This window comes from Barbus barbus, assembly GCF_936440315.1.
Source record: "Barbus barbus genome assembly, chromosome: 7".
Taxonomy (NCBI): Eukaryota; Metazoa; Chordata; class Actinopteri; order Cypriniformes; family Cyprinidae; genus Barbus; species Barbus barbus.
In genome coordinates this window covers 32,768,252-32,788,054 of record NC_136735.1, presented here as the reverse complement: position 1 = coordinate 32,788,054, position 19,803 = coordinate 32,768,252, and the positions used below count along the sequence as shown (strand labels likewise).

The following is a 19,803-nucleotide window of genomic DNA, read 5'->3' as shown; positions in this document are numbered from 1 at the left end:
CAGAGTTCCTATTCTAAGAATATTATACTTAATTTTTTTTAATTTTTGTAAGAAAGTGACAGTAAAAGGATTGGCTGATTAAAGTTTGTTTACTAAAATAAATATTAGATTTTTATTGATACGTTTAGAAAAATGGCAATAATAATATTGTCATTGCCTGTTGACATTTACGCAAGACCAAAAAAAAAAATGTAATAACGCGCGTGCACATTTTATTTGATATACTCCCCGCTTATTTTGAGGAATTGGTTTGAGGCGGAAACAAGTAGAGATTGCGCTGGTTATGATCACTCCCCCCAACCCAACCAGAGGAGGTGTCACATGGCTAACTATGGCAAAAGCTGCTTCTGTTACAGCTGTCCGGAAAGCGCTTTAATGTTTGTTTACTTCTAAACAACGACATAAATTAATTTATAAAAAAGAGCAAAGGATTATTAGGTTGAATCCGCCAGCGAGCACCGGCCAGTTCATTTATACATGTATTAATCTGATTTAACGTGGTGTTTGTGACATTGCGTTTGTCATGGTCTGTGTAGTGCGTCAGGCATGCCATTTTTAAACCGGTGTGAATTTGATAATTTCATGCTTGTTGTGGTTTTGAAGTAGTTGTTATTCTCTTTTAATGCGGCGATAGATCCGTTTACTGGAAAAACGTGGTAAAACTAGTCCTCCTGCACTGGATCAGGATCAGGACAGCACTGAAGATGCCGGTTTCAGGGGTGTGAAGTATGTGAGTGACAAGTTTCCTTAAGTGTTATGGTGTGTAATTAATATTTCAGTACGTTTTATTATAGTTTCACGATTAAATACATCAAGACTTTTTTTTTTATTATTAATTGCAATTTTAGACTTTAAGTGTGCCAAATACATAACAGAAAAAAGTCTTGCAGTTTTATTTAAATTTTATTTGAAACCAGTGAAATCTTTTTAATTTTTTTCACACTGGTCCATTTGTCCTGTGAAGAGATTTCAGCAAAAAAATAAATAAATAGTGGTTGACCTAAACTCATGCTTTTATTTATTTGTGAAAAATGGACAAACCTAACTTGAATGTAAATATCTATAGCTATAAATAAACTATAAATTCAGATGCTGCTGAATCAATGAAGTTTAACATTTCTTGTAACAGGACTTAGGTGTCATCTGTGGTGTTAATAGCCTTAACTGAAGACATTATGAAAATCATAATTAAATGTGGAAATGTTTTGACACAGTACTTTAACTAAAGTATAATTTCACAATACTTTTTTACACCCCTGTTCGGTTCGTTTGAAACTTTTTACCACCATGATTAGTTCTCCAGACTTGGTGGCTTTCACTAAAGAAACAGATTTTGGTGAAATAGTCAAAGACCCATCCGTACTTCCAGAGGAGCTGTCTGTTCCCTTGTATCCCTACACTGGGGACACCACCCCATGGTCCAAGACGTCTGGAGCTCATTTTATGAAGGACTTTATCCTTTTAGCAGAGTTTTCGGAGCAAGTTGGGCCCCAGCCTTTGCTTACGGTTCCTCCTGAAACCAAGGCTTGTGGGACATTTGATCTGAACCACTTCTCCCTTCGGATCATGTCAGTGGACTATCAGACCTCGCTCACCGGCCTGGCTGGAGGTGGCTCTTTGAAACTGAACTTTGTAGAAGACTCAAAGGTAGTTTTAGGGGATTCTAGAGAAGGAGCGTTTGCATATGTGCACCACCTTACGCTCTATGACCTGGAGGCTCGAGGGTTTGTGCGACCTCTCTGCGTTGCCTATGTGTCGTCTGATGAGAATAAAATCATACAGCAATTCCAGCAGCTTTCCGCAGAGTTCTCCAAAGTCTCTGAATGTCTAAAAACGGGGAACAGGAAGAACTTCGCAAATGAACTGGAGATAAAACTCAGAGATTTGGAGTATACAAGAGTCGTGTTACTTAGAGAAATAGAAAGAGAGTTAAATAATGCATCGGTAATGTGCACCGATGAAAGGGAACGCATGTTGAATGGAATACCCACATTAGATGTGAAACTGAAAGAGAAATCTCACAAAGATGAAATTAAATTACAAGAGAAAGACAGATGTGAGATTTCAAGAAAGGCAGAAGTAGAGTGTGAAAAAGGGAATAGGTCATATATAGCGCATGATAGAGATGAACAATTTGGAGGGAGAAGGAAGAACAAGCAGGATAAAGGATATTGCCTAATGCCTAACAAAGGGGATGAACTGGCCAGTGTAGAAAAATCCATTCAGGAATACAAAAGCCTTCTAAAACAGGTCACTTGCTACCGAACCAGGAAGCTTAGAGACTCTGAATATTCTCCTTATGAACCAGATGACCTCCCTCATTCTTTCGAGTTTGACCTGGATGATTTAAGGCACAGTCAGCTTGCTGGGCCAGTGCTAGAATGTAATGTTTTTCCTTGCACAGACACACCCTCGCATTCTCTGAAGCTGATTAACTCCATTTCATCTTGCCGATTTGAAAAGCGTCTGAAATCTCTCGAGGAGTTGTGTGATGACTACTTCCACCAACAGGCTCTACAGCAACTGAACTCCATTGAGAGGACATTCAGAGGAGACGCCTGCCATCTCTACTCACAACAACTCTGCCGCAATCTTCTCTGCAACCTCGAATCTACCAATTTCTTATTTGAGGATCCATGCGACTTGGAAGAGGACGTGGGGTTACAGATTGGAATAGCTGGTCAACATTCAGTCCAACAACCTTCTTTTCTTCCTGCACCATCAATTCTAAGTGAACCTGTCAGTCTTGAGTCATATGTCTCCTGCGTTGAAATGGTGCCAATCAAACTAGAGCTGGGTGGATCTAGCCAATCTCCAGCTGTGCCCAACTCTGTAAATACCCCAGCCGAGGATAACCGACCCCTAACATCCTCTGCAGTAGAGACTGAAATGGAAAATGGAGGGGTAGTTTCAGCTTCAAATTGCCAAGAAAATGTGGAAATGTGTGTTTCAGCTTTGATGAAAACCAGTATTAGTAGTGGAGATAGTATTGAGGTCTTAGGGACTGAGAAGTCCTTCAGATCCCAGGGTTCAAATATACTAATGGATACAGCACTGCTAAGACCTCCACCTTTGTCCACTATAGCCGTGCTGGAAGGTCTAAGGCAAGGGAGGGTAACTACCATACGGACTTGCAGTGAAGATAGCATTGAGGTGCTTTGCACAACGGAATCAATCCTACCAGAAGACCTGCGTGCTTCATACCCTTGTGCAATTGATGAGGAAAGTCCAGAGCAAGAGACTGATGAGAAAGACACGTCCCAAGTTCCTGGAGGCACCTGTAAGGAGGAGCCGCAAGATTTTTATCCTGCAGTCACCTTGACCCCACCTGACTGTCCTATGACTTTGACCCTTGGTCGGTCAAGCTCCCAATATGTTTGTCATGCCTCAGAATTAATCCCTCTTTCGTTGTTAGATGAGCCCTTCCGTATAGTACCTGATGATTTGTCTGACTGCTTCAGCTATCGGAGCACCACTGCCTCTACAACCTCCGAATGGACTTTTCCTACTTGCCTTTCAAGGAATAAAAGAGAAGGTGGGACCAGACGGAGACGTGGCAGAGTAGGTCGAGCAGCGTTGCAGTTCTTGCGACAGTTTCCCTTCGCAGTGCATGCAGTGTTTAGTCTTCTGAGTGGCCGAACTTTGGTAGTACTAGGAAGCGAGGAGGCTGCAGTGAGGCGCCTGGTTACAGCACTGTCTGTGTACATGCCACATCTGAGTAGATACAGAGACAGCATTCAACCTTGGACTTCAACGCCGCTGCAGCTAACTGACCTGCTCAACTGGAAACTTATTGGCTTTAACAGGTAACATTTACTATGTATCTTAAACTTGTTTGACTTCCTGTTTTCAAATGGAAACCAAATTTCTTGATTAGCTAGTTCATATATTTTGTGGGTAAACTCTGCAGGAAGGTATCTGGTTAAGTCTGACATATGTCACTGTTTCTGGGTCAAAACACTTTTTCAGATCACAAAATTAATCCACAAACAGTGTCAACATTCATTCTGTTTGCTGTAGTACTTAATTTCTTTATTTCCATACCTGAAATCTTTGTTGGTCAGACAGGGATTCATCTTTTTTGAATCATTAAAATATTGGTGTCTATAAACTGTAGTACTTCAAGTGTTTTAGAAAGCATAGCTTAATACTGATGATACACAGTGCAACTTTTTTTTGAACAATGTTGCTTGGGAACTTTTACACTGAGAATGGGTAACACATTTCTGTCTGGATACTAGATCATTCGTGGGCACAGTCTCACCTGGTCGCCAATTGAAGGCAACATTGCCCAAAATCGCCCCGTGTATCATCAGCCTAAAGGGATAGTTCACCCCAAAATGAAAGCTCACCCTCACGTTGTTCCAAACCCTTAAGACATTCGCTCATCTTTGGAGCACAAATTTAAATTAAAATCATTATTTTTGTTTTTTCTTCAGTCTCCACACAAATTATTTCATAAAGCTTCATAACATTACAATTGAACCACTGATGTCACATGGACTATATTAACAATGGCATTACTACCTTTCTGAGCCTTGAATGTGTCTGTTGCATTGCTGTCTACGAAGGGTCAGAAAGCTCTTCAATCGGATTTAATCAAAAATATCTTAATTTGTGTTCCAAAGATGAACAAAAGTCTTACAGGTTTGGAAAGACATGAGGGTGAGTAATTAATGACAGAATTCTCAATTTTGGGTGAACTATCCCTTTAAAGTTGTGCCATAAATATAGTGCTTATAAATGGCTGTTAAAAGGGAGTAGAGTCTTGGATCCAGAATGGAAGGTCAATAATATATGACTTGTCAAGCAGACCTTCAGGTGCAGGGTTGAGTGCCTCTTGTATGTAGCATAAACATTCAATGTTTTCTTCAAGTTTTTGGTACAATTTTAACAACTATCATTAAGATAAAAACCACATGGGCAGTTAGCTAAGATGAAGCCATCTTGACCGTTTGTTTTTTATATTTACTCAGGATGTGCTGTTTTACTTACACAAACATGCCTCACTGCCTGGGCCATTACAGCCGATACCTCAGCATTCTAGATGTGGATCAAAAGACACTGCGCTGCCCAGCCTACAGCGGTACTCTTCTCAACCCGCTGGTGGAACCAAGGAGCCACTTTAAACGTGGAAACACCTACTTCATGTTCGCTCAAAGTGTGCAAAGCAAGCTTGTCACCACAGCATTCCTTTTAACATTTTCACAAGGTTTCCATACACCCAGAAGGCCTCGGGAAAGTACATGGATGCAATGTTTTCATTCTGAAATTCACAGAGACGATCAGAAAATCCTAAACTATTTATCTGAACTCATCAAACTGCACTTTATGGAGGTTCCACCCAATTGCCTCAGATTCAGCTACACCACAAACTCTATTTTCAAACTCTGAAAGTGTCATTCACACAAACTAGCCAATTATTTGTTCTATACAGTAGTTTTGCTTTGCTTTTTTTGCCTTCAAATGAAAATGAGCTTTTACCCAGCAATAACAGTATATTTACATTATACGCATGCTTTGATATCTTGTTGACAAAGGTTGAAGTTGAAGTAAATATTTACAGTAAAATTGTGGTCTTGTCTCGTGTGCAAAGATTCCAGAGGAATGTTACTTTACAACCTTAAATGATCTACAACAAAGCAAAATTGAACAGCTTTATATCAGTGTTGCATTTGAAAGTGTCATTTATTTACAACATGGCTGATGGTCAAAAAAACTGTATATTGTTCTGTTGCGGAATATAATTGTATTTAACATCAACCAGATATTGATCATAGTCCTGTAATTGTACATAATATTGCAAAATACTGGTAAATTCCCCGACAAAGGAAAACAAAAGCCTGGACAAAAAAAAAAAATCTGAACTGCCATGCCACTTATAATCTATGAAAACATTAAATCCACTCTGTATGTACATTAAAACTATTTGTTTTTAAAACAGGATGTTGGTCAGACTTATTTTCCTTGCTGTTGGATTAGATGAAGGATTTTAAGTTTTTCTGGAGTAAGTTTGGCCACCTGCAAGAGAGAGAAGAGCAGTTCACCTTTAAAACACAAGTTATTAAGATTTAACTAAATATACCTTTGCAAGTTTACATTACACCAAGACATGTATTAAATGGAAAAGATTCTTACATTGCACTCAAGATACAGTTTCAAGCTTAGTTGCCAAGGGTTGTGCGATCTGAAATCAAAGAGAGTGTATTCGCAAATCACTGACAGATTCATTTTTCATAATATGTACTTAAATTTTAACAAAATTATTTGATAAATTGCTTCATAGTGGCAATTCTGTTTTATACACAATCGTTCTTTTGATATCCCTCTGGACAATGTAAATCAGGCCTGTTAATATTCATGTATCTATAACACTCTTTGCTAAAATATGTTTGCGATATCTAGATGATTATGTAATAAAGAACATGAATTACATGACTTATGACTATACTATAGTGATGACTGCTGCTTCTTACTCATTCCAAGTGGCAAGCAAGCTATTGGTGGGATAGGTGTTCAGGTCCAGAACCACACTGTTTTCCCAGAAGTACATGCAGAGGAAGTACGCAACCAAGGAATGTTCGGTTTCACTCCATTTTCTGAAACAGATATAGAGCATGTACATTCTTAACATGAAGTTCTTTGTTTTGGTTAATGTGTGCAAACACACACCCTTACCTCTGTAGGAGCTGGTATCGCTCATCAGAGAGTTCCTGCAGAAGACAGCAAAGGAGGTAGTGCAGCACATCTGGCCTCACCAGCAGACTGTAGAAGAACCAACGGAGCGCCCAGCGGTTGAACTGAAGGCAATCGTACAAACAATTACACAAAAGAGCCTGCACATAATCTGGACTACTGAATTTAACATGAGATGGTACAATACTAACACTTCAGCATTTCTTATTTTTGTTTATAGCTGTAAATGGAAAGTTTGAACTTGCTCACGTTGACTAAAAACTAGAGAAAATAATCACCCTGAAAGACATGATGACGCCGAGGATGGGCTTGAGCTGTGAGTGGAAAATGCGCAGTACCAAAGCCTGAGTGGCCAACAGCAGTCTAGCCTGGTCAGGATAACCCTAATGAGAAGAGAGTAAATCAACATTACATGCTACACCATAACCAAAAACTATGAATAACATTTAGCCAAATATTATTTAAACTATGTCAGGCATATTCAGAAGCATGGGTAAAAATGAAATAAACACACATACAGTCATTGCCAGAATTATTGACACCCTCTGTAAACATGAACAAAGAAGCCTGTAAAAATGTTACCGACACAAGAGCTACTAGATACTATAGTTTAATTAGAACTGTGATAGTTCTCACATATATGAGAAGAATTTTAGTCCCGCTTTTCACTGGGATTTTCAAATTTTGGATTTTATTTTTTATATTTGTCATTCAGATGACCAAGAACATCCTAAATTTGGAGGCTGACCAGATGTCAATTAAAAAAATATAAATTTTTCACATTAAAAACATTTTTTTTAAAAAGGGGGCTTGGTCCAAAATAAAATATAGTTAAAAGTTAAAATGGAAAAGCCTGGAAGGCTGTATCAAATATAATTTACAATTTTTATGAAATTAATGACAGTAACAGGATTGACGTCATAGTCACAGGACTGACAACACACACATTCTTCAGCACTGTACAGTTTTACAGCTTTAAATTGAATTATATTGTTTTTCACTTGCTTAGCAAAGTTGTATGACAATAGTCAACAGTCAATTTTTTCAAAGTTTAAGTCAGTTCAGTGTTGATTTAGCACATTGCATTTCTAAGAGATCAAATGTTTTAAGGGTATTGTAATTAGATAATGTGCCCATCTGTTTGTCTGTGTCCCCTCACAGAACTTCAAATAGACTGATCTGTTTCAATTATTAGGCAAGGAGGATGAGCAGATCTTGTTCTTTCTGTGATCATCTGAAACCAGGTCAAGATATTGACTTTTTTGAACATTGCAACACTGGGGTGAAGGTCTGCAGTCACCTTGCTGCTCTTGTATAAAATTTGTAAGATTGAATTCATTAAAACTCACACTCTCAAAGGTTTTGGGGATCTGTATACGGGAAGTCGTCGTCAGCTCCTCAAGAATTACACTGGCAGCACCTCCGGTCACCTGAGCAGAAACAAACAACTGTCAGTCTCCATCATAACATCTCAGTATGTTTTCCAATCCTCTCCCCATCCAGACAGACACCAAATAAACACACTCCTCTCACCGTTTGATAGGTGACGTCAGGCTCGGCATAGAATGCACCAACAGGAACACCATCTGGAGTAGTAAAACTGGAACTGACTACGCTGATCAGATACACCCATGTTTCTGACTAAAAACAGAGACATCCATTATAAAAGCAGCCAGACTTTGAAAAGACACTGACAGCACATACTGCACACTCTAGTTGCAAGTGAGTACTAAGCAAACACACATGAAGAGTTGAGAAAAAAACAAATCACAAAGACTTTATGATAGGTAGCGTCTAACTGATGTTTGATACTGTATCACAATGACCCGAGCTGTTTGCCACACATTCAGTGCACAAGGGAAAAAGCTAAATACACGAATTAACACAACCTGATGCTTTGGTTAATAAACCAAATATAAATAAAATGGTAAGGTAAAAGTATTGAATTCAGATGTGAGACAAAAGACAACTGAGCATTTGCACATGAAATATTAAGTTACATAAAATAACATATACCATTTTACCTACATCAGCAAAAACAATGCTATTACAGTCCAGAACCCTCAGTGCAAACTTCAGTACCTCCATCATCTTGAATGAATTTGAACCTTCAATGAAAGTACAGAAACAAATTAAGCATTACATTTGAATGCCACAGCTCATTAAAAAAAATAAATTCATCTGAAAGTTACGTGATCAGTGACTGTCAAGCTGCAAATCAGCAGCACTTTCAATCCTGAAGTTCTTTCTGCACTCACTACTGATCTGAGAAACAAGTGTGCAAACGTACAACTGAATTTTCCTCATTGAATACGATTAAGGATTAAACACAGGAAAAGTATTTTTATGTCAAATAGCATTTCTATATTAAATGGCCATGTTTTTCCTTATATGGGTTGATATTAACAAAGATGGCAGACCTTTTAAGTTTCTCTGGCTTTCCTACTTTGTAAAAAATAGCCCTACAATATTAATATATGAAAAAATGTCAATAACTATGTAGTACTTTGTCAAATTATAAGACACACACACACCTATTAACAGGACAACACATTCCGGAGAAATGTGTTCTTTTCACTATCTGTGGCCGTAAAAATTAATTAACGACCAGCACCGCGCCCAAGCATCCTGCTCTGCTCTCCTTAACGTCTCACGAGACCCCTAAAACAAAGGGCATATGTGTGGAAAAATCTGGAATGTATTTAAAACAGGACTTCACGGTTGTTTCTTATCACTTAAGCATAATTCAACCAGAAACAGGACGAAGACCTTAGTGTCTGGAAAGGCTCCAGCACCGACCCCCCCCGGATATCTCCTGACCATTAACGCATAAATTCAATGATGTTATCAACCAGGAGAGACGGTTTTACAACTGACGTCCGAGCTAAGGAAATCTCCAGACTTTCTCTCTCCTCCTCACATTCCAAGGGAAACGAGCCTTTTCTTCTCAAAAGACTCAAATCTTGCTTAAGCATTCCAAAAAAGAACAAATTATAATTGTTCCTGCTATTAAAGCAATATACTCAAAAGCAATATATATTCAGGTTGTATTTCATGAAATTAAGCTTGCTGTGTTATTAGAATCTATGATATTGTTGTAATCTTTTGATGTCTAATTTTTCCCGATCACTATTGTTTAGGTTCACATGCTTGGTGAGATTATTTAGAATTAAGGATTGTTTAATCTATGCCTTAACCACGTAATAGATTAAATTGATATATGTACTTTGGGTATGCAAAATACTTGGTGTTTGATTTGGAATGAAAACTAGTTGCGTCAGAAATAATTTGGTGTAGATGGAAATTGACCTCTCATATCATAATGTATGATCAAAACACTTATAGGAATCTGCTAGGATATGCTCTATTTTATTAAATAATGCAGCAACAGATTTATGCACGGAAAACTCATCCATGCAGGGCTCCGCCCTACAGAGACACTTGTGATTAGATCAAACAGCAAAAGGGGCGGACTGAAGTCAGCCCGTTAAAAGACAGAGACCCAACTTTGGTGAGTCTCTCTTTGCTTGGTCGCACGCTGTTTGAAACTTCGGCTCCTGCTCTGATCGCGCTGTTAAGCGCTTCCAGCCATTAACATCCGGCCGAGCATTGAACAACTATCAAGACTTAGTCAAACTTCTAAAGAAACTTTAACATCTGAAGCCGTAAGAACTGAAACAGACTTCCTAAGAGTGTCATCACGTCACAGAGAAAACAACCAATCGCAAGAGGGCATCCCTAGTGACATCACGCAACAGTGATTTCAGCAGCCAAACCGCACCCGGGGTTCCCTTGACCAGGAAAGGAACGGGAACTCAACTTAAAGCAAGTACTATCAAATAAATCTTCTTAATTCTGCTGGAAACTTGTTGAAGTAATTTAAGAGCAAAGACAGACAAGTTTTCTGTTTGAAATTCCCTCAGGGCAAAGGTTTCAGTAACTAGCAAAAGAGTGCTGGTTTAAGCTTTCTTCAAGTTCATTGCCTGTAATGTGTGTGTTTGTGTGTTACATATTATATTTTGTGTTATGTTAGCTTAGTAGTGTTGCAGAGTAGCAAATAAGCTTTGGTTTATTAAGAAATCTTTGTCTGGTGCTGTGATTTTCAAGTCTTAAACTATTTGCCAAAGATCGCGTTACCTATGCTCAAAATGTACCTAATCAATTCTGTATTACTGTGGCCACGGAATAATCTGATTTGTTAAGAGATAACGTACTGATTTTAATGCTTGCTGGACAAATCGTTAATGAGGTATCGTTAACAAGGTATAAGTTGGACGTTTTGATTAATATCGATTAATCATTTAAATATCAATATCGAATCTTAAGAATAGATTCCCTAAAAGCTAAATTAAAATAAGGGCTAATCCTTTACAACAATTTGTTAGCAGAGGGTGTTATGTCACATTGGTCCACAAGTTAGTCCTGTTCCCTCAACAAACCAGTTAAATACGCCAGGCTATTTTAACGTACATAAACTGTATTATGAGTTGTCAGTGTTTCTTACATTTTACTCACAATGAAAGTGCTATGATGTAGTTTGAAAAATAAAAACAAACTGTTCCTGTAAGTGCCTTTGCAACACAATGGTGATTAGCTCATATGATCTGATCCTACTGGCCGGAATCAGAATTCATTTTTGTGTATGTTTCTGACAAGAGGATAAGAGTGCTGTCAATTCTCTACCTTCGATTGGTGTCCACTTAGTGCTCAGTAAAGGATCAGGTATGATCATATGGCCATTTCCGGCATCAAATTCTTGCGCTACATCAGGGGCGTGGCCTGAAGTGAGAATTCTGAGATAAGCCCTGAACTGTTGAGGTGTGAGATGGGAGGCGAGGCACGTGGCACCGGGCATTAGTGATAACATGTGGCAGACTGCACCACTGTAGTCACCATCCTAAAGACACAAACATAACACTCAAAAAGTGGCATTTTCACCATCACTTTCATTAACTTTTCCATTGATTGACTATATGCAAACATTATGCATAATTTAACACACAAAGGAGTTTTCAACCTGGGGACCACAACCACTGCATTTCCTCTTTTTTTGAGAGGAAAATAAATGTATTTTTTTAATAAAGATTATGGGACGGATTTACTAGACAGGGCAAATTAGCGTTAGAGCGCAATTCCATAAAAGCACCGATGGGAGGGGAAAATTCTCTGGGTGATATACTGACAAGGTGCACATTAAAGAACACAGACACAACATCTCATTTCCATAATGACCTGTGCAAATTACCACCTGCTTTAAGACATGCTTTTTGGGGGCGATAAATAATGCTGCAAATACCAGTGAACTGACAAGCGCAAATCTTCGTAAATCATCTTCCATGATTCATTTAAATACTCTTCTCCCATAAATTTATCGATCGAAGGGGAAACTCCAACAAATGCATATTCAAGGGGAGTCGCAAAAATAACTGTCCATGCCTTTTCAGTGCTAATTTCCCACTGTGTGTCTTTAAGAAATCCTGACAGTAGTTTAACGCCGAATGAGGGTTTGCGCTGGCACAAGCTCAGTAAATCTGGCCCTATATTTTAGGAAACAGGTCCTTGCGTACTGGCCACAAATCCCTTGCATCAATAAATTAGAAAACTCCAGGGAGTCACAACTTCAATAGTTTACTCAACAATTAAAGTTGGCTGAGAACATACTCACCTTCAAGACATCTAAAATGTTGATGAGTTTGTTTCTTAATCGCAACAGATTTGGAGAAATTCAGTATTACATCAATGGATTTTCTGCAGTGAATGGGTGCTGTCAGAATGAGAGCCTAAACGGCTAATAAAAACCTAACAACAATCCACAGGTAATCCACACCACTCCAGTCCTATAATAAACACTCCAGTGAAACAGTGCATCTCTTGTTGTCCTCTCACATCCAACTTCACAGATACATATGTTTAGAACGGTTTTGGACTGTTTTCGCTTGTAAATAATGCTTGATCTCTCATATTTCTCTCATGAATCAGACGAGATAGCTTTAGAGCTGGAAGCAACAGTTTAAAGTTAAAAACATTGTTTTACTACAGTTTTATACTTAATATGAGGTTCATTGATAGGCTGGACTAATGTGGATTATTGTGATGTTTTTATCAGCTGTATTTACTGCTAAATATCTTCAAGTTCCAATGGAAATAAAAAAAAACTCATCTACATCTTGGATGCCCTGAGGGTGAGTAAATTAACCAAATTTTTATTTTTGGGTAAACAGTTTTTTAAATGCCTGAAAAGGAGTGTAGAATTGTCAAAATGCAATGTATTAATGTAAAAAGCAATGAAGGAAATTAATTTATTTTAATTTACCTTGCACAGGTAGAGGGGAACCAAGTCTTTCATTTTCTGCAGCCTAAATCCCAGACAGACAGAAATACAATGAAAAATAGAGTATATAACACAATATATATTCATGACATGCATCTGTAACTCACGTGGGATTATTGATGCTTTTGACAACTTTGAGATACCGAGCCAGCTCACGGTACCTATCAAAAATGTAGATTATAATTTTAAGGGTAATTTTCATAATCTAAGGTTAGATTATAATTTATAAGGGCTATAGCAATGACACTTACAAAATAACGCCAATAATTATCACTAGTCCACACAAAATCTCCAAACTATTTTTCTGTGCTGTTTACAAGAGAAAATCTCTGGAATGGATTTAAATAGGGTAGAATGTATAAAACATATTGGTAAGTTATTATTTGGTCACTGTAATATTTTTAAAATTATTCCTAATGAAAAAATACTTTTGTTTTAAATATGCTAATTACTGAAATTTGATTTCAACAACTGCTGTGATTTAGGTGTGTGGATTCTTTGCAGGCCTATATGATTTATTGCACATATCATTTAAGTAAATGAAGAGCACTTAAATATAGTAAACAAAGCATAAAAAGTTCACTAAGGAAGGAGCATTACTTGTTTTGCTGTTGAAGTTTACAGACTCTCGCTTGAATCACGACCAGAGGTTCAAACAAGACTTGATGCCTTCGACCTTTGGCCCGCCTCTCTCCAGTGATATTTTGACCTTTCATCACAGCAGAGAGCAAGGGATCATCCCAAGGTAGCACACTCAGACTGCAGCCACAAAAAAAAAGAAAAAAATCAATTGCAGGACACAATTGAACAATTAGTGTATTAGAAAGCAAATTCTTTAAACTAGGAAACAACATAAGGGGAGCCAAATTTCCTTTTTGGATGAAATTCATCAAGAAGCTTTTCCAAATGCAAGTGATGTTGTGGTGTTACCTTTTTGGCAATGCGCAGTTTGAAGGAAGAGGAAGCTTCTGGTAGAAAGACTCCAGCTGCTTCATAAAAGAGCTAGAAAAATCAAAGCCAACTAAAAGCATCCACACCTTTGTCATAAATCTGGAAGACAAACACAGTTTAAGAAAACTCAAACCCCAAGTAAACACGCAAAATAACTTTTGTTTGTAGCATTACCTCCACAGGAGCATTGACGCTGTTTCAGATACAGTGCTAGCAGCATGTATATTTCTGCAAGGGAGATATAACACACTAAGAGCTGTAATTATAAAATACATTGTAAAGACTGGTCAGAATGCGCAATAGCGTAAAATACATTACCCAGGAGTCGTGTGGTTGACGAAAAGTTTAATAGCCCCTAGCAGCATCACAACACAAGCCTTTGGATTCTCTTTCTTTGCTTCATTCAAAAACATGTTGATATGTTGACTCACAACAGTGTAACTGCAAAAATCAATAAAGAACAATTTTAGCATATCAAGCACTGTTATTTTATGCACTGATTACAGAATTTGTTCATTAAAATTAGTGGTGTTTGGCAAGAATCACTATTATTATTGATTAGAGGCAGGCGATATGGCAAAAATCTCTTTTTTTTTTTTTTTCTTCAGGAAATTCTTTTTTTCTCTTCTTTATTATGTTGGTTTTACTATTTTGCAAGTTGTCTGAGCAGTACAGCTAAACTAATTTCCCTATTTTAAAAACAAACCCTTAGGTAACAAAATATACCCAGACGGCAGAAAAAGCATCTGTTTGCTTTCATTATTTTACAAAAGCGCAACATTTCTGTGTTATTGTGAGTGCACACAAATAAACATACAGTCTTTACAGATTCAAAAGATGCATTACTTTTATCTGTATGAGCAAAAATGACTTAAGAGTAAGTGAGCACACCAGTGCCTCCATCTGTCCTGAAGAGAGCGATACTGTTCAGCTTCCACACTCCGTACAGACACTTCAATAGCGCACTTCTAGGTTAACATTATTGAGCAGCCATGTAAAGTTGTTACTACACACATCTTTCAGATGAAAATTCATAAGGGTTAATCGACTATTAGGGGGAAGCCCTAGTTTATATGTGAACCTTGTGTGTTTTTGACAGTACCAGCGCAATCAGAAGTGAAATAACTTAGTCTAGTAAACAGGTGCTGTTTGACAGGCTTTATAGTCTGCACACGCTCAGAAACTGCATGTCAGAATAGCATGCAAATTAAATGTTTAACTGGCAAGGCTTAAGCACATGCAAATAATGTGCTTTTGTGACTGCAAAATAAGTGCAGTGTCCCATTAGTGTAACACTACCTCTTAGTTAATATTGTATGTGAATGTATGTCGCGTTATACAGTATATTGAGACGGAGGCGCCAGAACTGCAGCTGATAGAATGAGCGCTGTAGCACTAAACTACAATATTTCTTCAAAAGCAGATCGTGGAGACATTTTAATAGTCCATGATCAAATCATTATAGTCGCACATACCTAATACCATACTTAGATAAACTCTTGCTACCATAACAATTTAAAACATGTTTAATTCCTACCCAAATTACAATCCTTAAACCAATTTCCTCAATTCCACCCACATAATTTAAATAAAACAAGCTGTGACAATTTTGTGACATTTTTTTTGTTGAATAATTTTATGATAATATAACTAGCAAAATACAAATGGCAACTTTTGAAAATAATGTAAAAGGAGAACCACTCACTCATACTCCAGCATCTTAAAGTGATGTTTATAGCATCCTTTACATTTGATGGTTTGACTCCGTGTAGTGATGTTAATGTTGTGGTGACAGCTGCACCGACAGCTCGCTGAATAGTTGGGATTCTCAAACCCCAACAAAAAAGTTGCATACTTCATTGCCAAACTACCAGCAAACTTCTGCAGTGAAGTTTCTACCAGATAAACACAAACGATTCAAAGATTTAAGCTGGCAAGGAACTAAGAGACAATAAATCTGCAGTTTAGTCAAGTGAGAAAACATACCTGCACGTCGTAGGTCTGAATCCATATCCAGTGGGTCAAAGGTGAAGTTCAACTCATGCAGAAATCCCATCAGACTCTTGTTGCGGAGGGCTTTCCAGTAGACGCTGTGCTTATGGGCATTACAGTGGCAAATCCCAGGGATGGTCCAGAGCTCGCACTGTTAAAAACGAACACAAATGTGGGCTTGTTTTTAGCCTGGTATGTATTAAATCAGTAAGTATGGCTAAGTATGAAACTGTCTTCAGGAAAGATTAGTTCAAGTAAATCTGTGTGCATGTTAGGCAAACTTAGCTTGGGGGGGGGGGGGGGGGGGGTAAAAAATCAGGGTTATGGGCAACTAAAACCTAATTTTACACGAGTTACATAGATTCTTACATACATTTTTATCATGAAAGATACATTTTGCTTTTGACATGCATTAATCAAGTGTGTAAATCAATATTTTTATTGTATATACACTTTAGCTTTATTGCTACTCCATACATGATGCTTATGACAGAGGAATTAGTGGAGAAGGTTTCAAGAAGGTCGCTGCCCAACAGAGGTCATGCAGTACATGTAAGGGTTAGATTTTTAAGCATGGAGAAGTTAATCACTCAGTCACTCAAACGCAACGCCTCATAACTTATGAGCACAGGCCCTTTCATTTTATCACACACTTTGTAGAAGACTTCGATATTTTGTTCTTTTTATCTCTCGTCTGTCTCTCTTTCTCATGTTTTAAGTTTAATAAGCAAACGCTGTGTAAACAATGCCTCTTTCTGTAGTCAAGGTCAGTAATCCTGGGGAGAGTCTAGGGAGTCAGATACAATGTTTTCAATTAAAAATTATTCACATATTTTAGATAAGGCAATTTTGAGATGTTGAGAAAGATCAATGCAGATAAAGTTTAACCGCAAAGTGTACATATATAATAAATTTAGGAGGCCATATGACAGTGTGTTAATATGGTTTACCTTTAGAGCTCATTTTTGTAGCTCTCTGAAGCATGTTTCAGCTGTGAGATACTACCCTGGATCACGACCCCAAATAAATCTTTTTTGATAATCTTACCATTGTGTGGGCTGACTTTAAATTTTACAAGTGAATTTCCAGTTTCATTTCAGTAGTTCATTTATAATAAGAATCTATCAGAGCACAAGGTTGCACCAGTCACTTTGTGGTACAATAAACAATGATATTTATCACTAGTTTGCAGTCTGTCACCCTTACAAAGAAAGCAAGAAGATAAACTGCATAACAGTGGAATCTGCAACTGGCACTGTGTCAGAAATTAAATACTTCCCTACTATAAATAATATGCAAACAAAAAACAGTACGCCGAAAGACTAATATGGCAAATTTACAATATACATAAAACAGTAAGCAAAAAGTTTCTTTGTTGATTTTTAAAGCAAGTCACAAAACATCCTAATGGTCCCAAAAAAACGATTCACCTCTTCTATGCAAAAACTTAATTAGCTTTTTTCCTTTCGATGTCTCGTAACAACCTGACATTTGCATACAAGTTTCCACTAACGTAAACCCTAGGTTACATTTAGGTTAGAAGCCAGTGAACTCACCATGGATGCCAGTTTGTCACAGATGTAGCAGAAACACTGATCACAGTGCTTTGCATTATCTTGTAGAGGTCCTGATACATCCTGCTCTGCTCGACTAGAACAAGCAAGCACACAAAGGCACATAAACACTCACAGACACAACACAAGTCCTTTACACAAGCACTGTTTTACTGACCAGAATGCCAGGGTGCAGTCATATCTTGCATGTGGAAGCACTGTTGCAGTTTGGGCGTATGTGATGGCCAAGTCTTCATCCAACTCTTCAATATGTTTAGATGCATCTGAGATCAACAAAGAGAAACAGAGATATGACAGTGCTACTGAAGGATTACTATATTCATATACCATAGTATTTATGGTACTCTGATGAACTTTAAAGAGGTACTCCCATGATATAAGAAAAAAAAGTGTCATTACCATAGTAACACACAAAAATAAACACACACACGGCATTTCTACAGCACATGTATAAGACAATATTGATATATGATACATATGGTCCAAAAACATGTCTCTTTTATGGTAATGTGCACTATGGGAACATTTAGTTTTGTTCATGTCATGTTTAAATACAAATATAACGCATATTACCGGCTTCGTTCCTCTCAATTTCAACTATAAGCACAGAGGAATCGTCGTGGGACCTCAAAAAGTCACCTTCATCTTCATCTTCATCATCGCTCAAAATGATTATAGGTATGCTGTGCTCCGTCCTACAAAACATGACAGACAATGAGAAGAAACAACCTCTAAAACTAACTCACCTCTAAACAACCTCTAAAACTAACTTAAGTTGGCTCGAATTACTTTGTAACTCAGTCAGAAAACTTACATGTTTTCGGTGAGCGCGCGCGTTCAAAGTGAGGCGCTTTAGCTGGATCACGTGACGCCAACGAAACCGGAAATGTTCTCTCCAAAACACGCCCACTCCGAGAAAACTCCACCCACCCGTTCACTGCCAAAAATTGTGATAGTATTAAATTAACATACATGACAACGAAATAGGGACAAAATAAAATTATAAAAATGAATCAACTTCCCAGACAGGAGAACAATTCAACAGGAAAACGCATCAAATCATGACAAATACAGAAAAAGGACAATTTATCCCGTTAATTTGTCTATTTCTAAATATTCTGATGTTGATGAGTCTTGCTCGTTTTGTGGTTTTGTTGAGGAAACAGCAGCCCGTTTATTTTTTGATTGTGGTGTTACCAGCAAATTATGGGGTGATTTAAGTTTCTAATCTTACAAATGTGACCCATACTCTCGTCCTCAAAGATGTTATTTTTTATTATGAAAAACCAAAGATATTATCTGCTGAATATGTTTTTAATGTTCTTATATTGAATGCAAAATTCTTCATTCATACGCCAAAAATGGCTTAAATCTCCTTTGTCTTTCCCCCTTTTTCTCTCTGAATTTGATTTTCTTGTTTCATCTCAGATTTACAAATAACAAAAACAGTACCAAAATTATTCGTTCTTTGAAAAACCGACATAAAAGCGTTATAACTTGCACATTTTTTTATTCAAATGTGATCACGTTATTACAAATTCAGTCGTATTAAAAATATTTTATGACATATGCCACCCATCTGGTTTATGGATGTGCGTAGTTTACTCTATCTTTCACCCTGGAGTCAAATATTTGTTAAGCAGTCAAGAAATTAACAGACCCAGGCAGTTATGATCGGAAACACAACATGCATCGTTTTCAGTTTCGACAGCAAAAACAAACCAGTTCAAGTGCAGATAAAATTGCCCAGTATGCGTGATAAGCAACGTTAGTGCAACCAGCAAACTTGTTGAAACATAACAGAAAATATGGTTAAAATGCGCTTACCTTTGTGTTGCGCTATAACTCAGAACAGAACACCCCAAATCAGACTTTAAGGTCAAGACAACAAAGCCGAGATGGCCCAATCGCTCTGGTTTATACAGTTCATATTGACCTCATTCACAGGTGTCTCCTCCTTTCCTCCTTTTTTGGATCATCCTCAAACTCTTGAATAATATAACTATTATTATTATTGATTCATTTATTTTTATTATTAAAATAATATTATAGGTCAAGTTTTCTTAATATAATTGTAGAAAATCTCTCTCTTTAAAAAAAAAAGATCTCTCAAGTGTTTCTATATTGTTCTTTATATTCCATTTTCCATATGTTCCATTTGCAGAGGAACAGAGGAATGGCTATGACTGGTTAGAACTAATCTGAGAAGATGAAGGTCAAAGTCGATCCTTGGACAGCCTTTATCAGTATAAAAAACAC

At 37.5% G+C, this 19,803-nt stretch overlaps 2 protein-coding genes across 2 annotated transcripts; one reads left to right on the top strand and one right to left on the bottom strand.

Moving 5' to 3' along the window:
- The first annotated feature begins 310 nt into the window (after positions 1 to 310).
- Positions 311 to 6,434, top strand: LOC306873139 (guanine nucleotide exchange protein smcr8b-like). The gene is made up of 2 exons (XM_079422210.1): positions 311 to 3,806; positions 4,977 to 6,434. Exons 1-2 carry the CDS (start codon positions 1,288 to 1,290, stop codon positions 5,392 to 5,394), a joined length of 2,937 nt encoding a protein of 978 aa, XP_079278336.1. The 5' UTR covers positions 311 to 1,287; the 3' UTR covers positions 5,395 to 6,434.
- Positions 5,484 to 19,483, bottom strand: LOC306873140 (uncharacterized protein). The gene is made up of 22 exons (XM_079422211.1): positions 19,372 to 19,483; positions 18,359 to 18,481; positions 18,118 to 18,239; positions 17,702 to 17,807; positions 17,527 to 17,620; positions 15,965 to 16,121; positions 15,684 to 15,873; positions 14,297 to 14,419; positions 14,153 to 14,206; positions 13,958 to 14,077; positions 13,628 to 13,786; positions 13,135 to 13,188; positions 13,010 to 13,052; positions 11,380 to 11,593; positions 8,725 to 8,804; positions 8,230 to 8,337; positions 8,046 to 8,126; positions 6,975 to 7,079; positions 6,679 to 6,800; positions 6,477 to 6,599; positions 6,139 to 6,187; positions 5,484 to 6,021 (listed from the first exon to the last, which is right to left on the bottom strand). Coding segments are annotated over exons 2-22 (2,169 nt in total). The 5' UTR covers positions 18,361 to 18,481; positions 19,372 to 19,483; the 3' UTR covers positions 5,484 to 5,958.
- Positions 19,484 to 19,803: the final 320 nt, after the last annotated feature.

Bases quoted from the DNA above. Each gene is read 5' to 3' on its own strand.
- LOC306873139 (XM_079422210.1), top strand. From the start codon at position 1,288: ATGATTAGTTCTCCAGACTTGGTGGCTTTCACTAAAGAAACAGATTTT. The intron at 3,807-4,976 runs GTAACATTTACT...ATATTTACTCAG, and splicing joins AAACTTATTGGCTTTAACAG to GATGTGCTGTTTTACTTACA.
- LOC306873140 (XM_079422211.1), bottom strand. The intron at 17,621-17,701 runs GTCAGTAAAACA...TGCTTGTTCTAG, and splicing joins GACTGCACCCTGGCATTCTG to TCGAGCAGAGCAGGATGTAT. The intron at 6,600-6,678 runs GTAAGGGTGTGT...TATCTGTTTCAG, and splicing joins CGATACCAGCTCCTACAGAG to AAAATGGAGTGAAACCGAAC.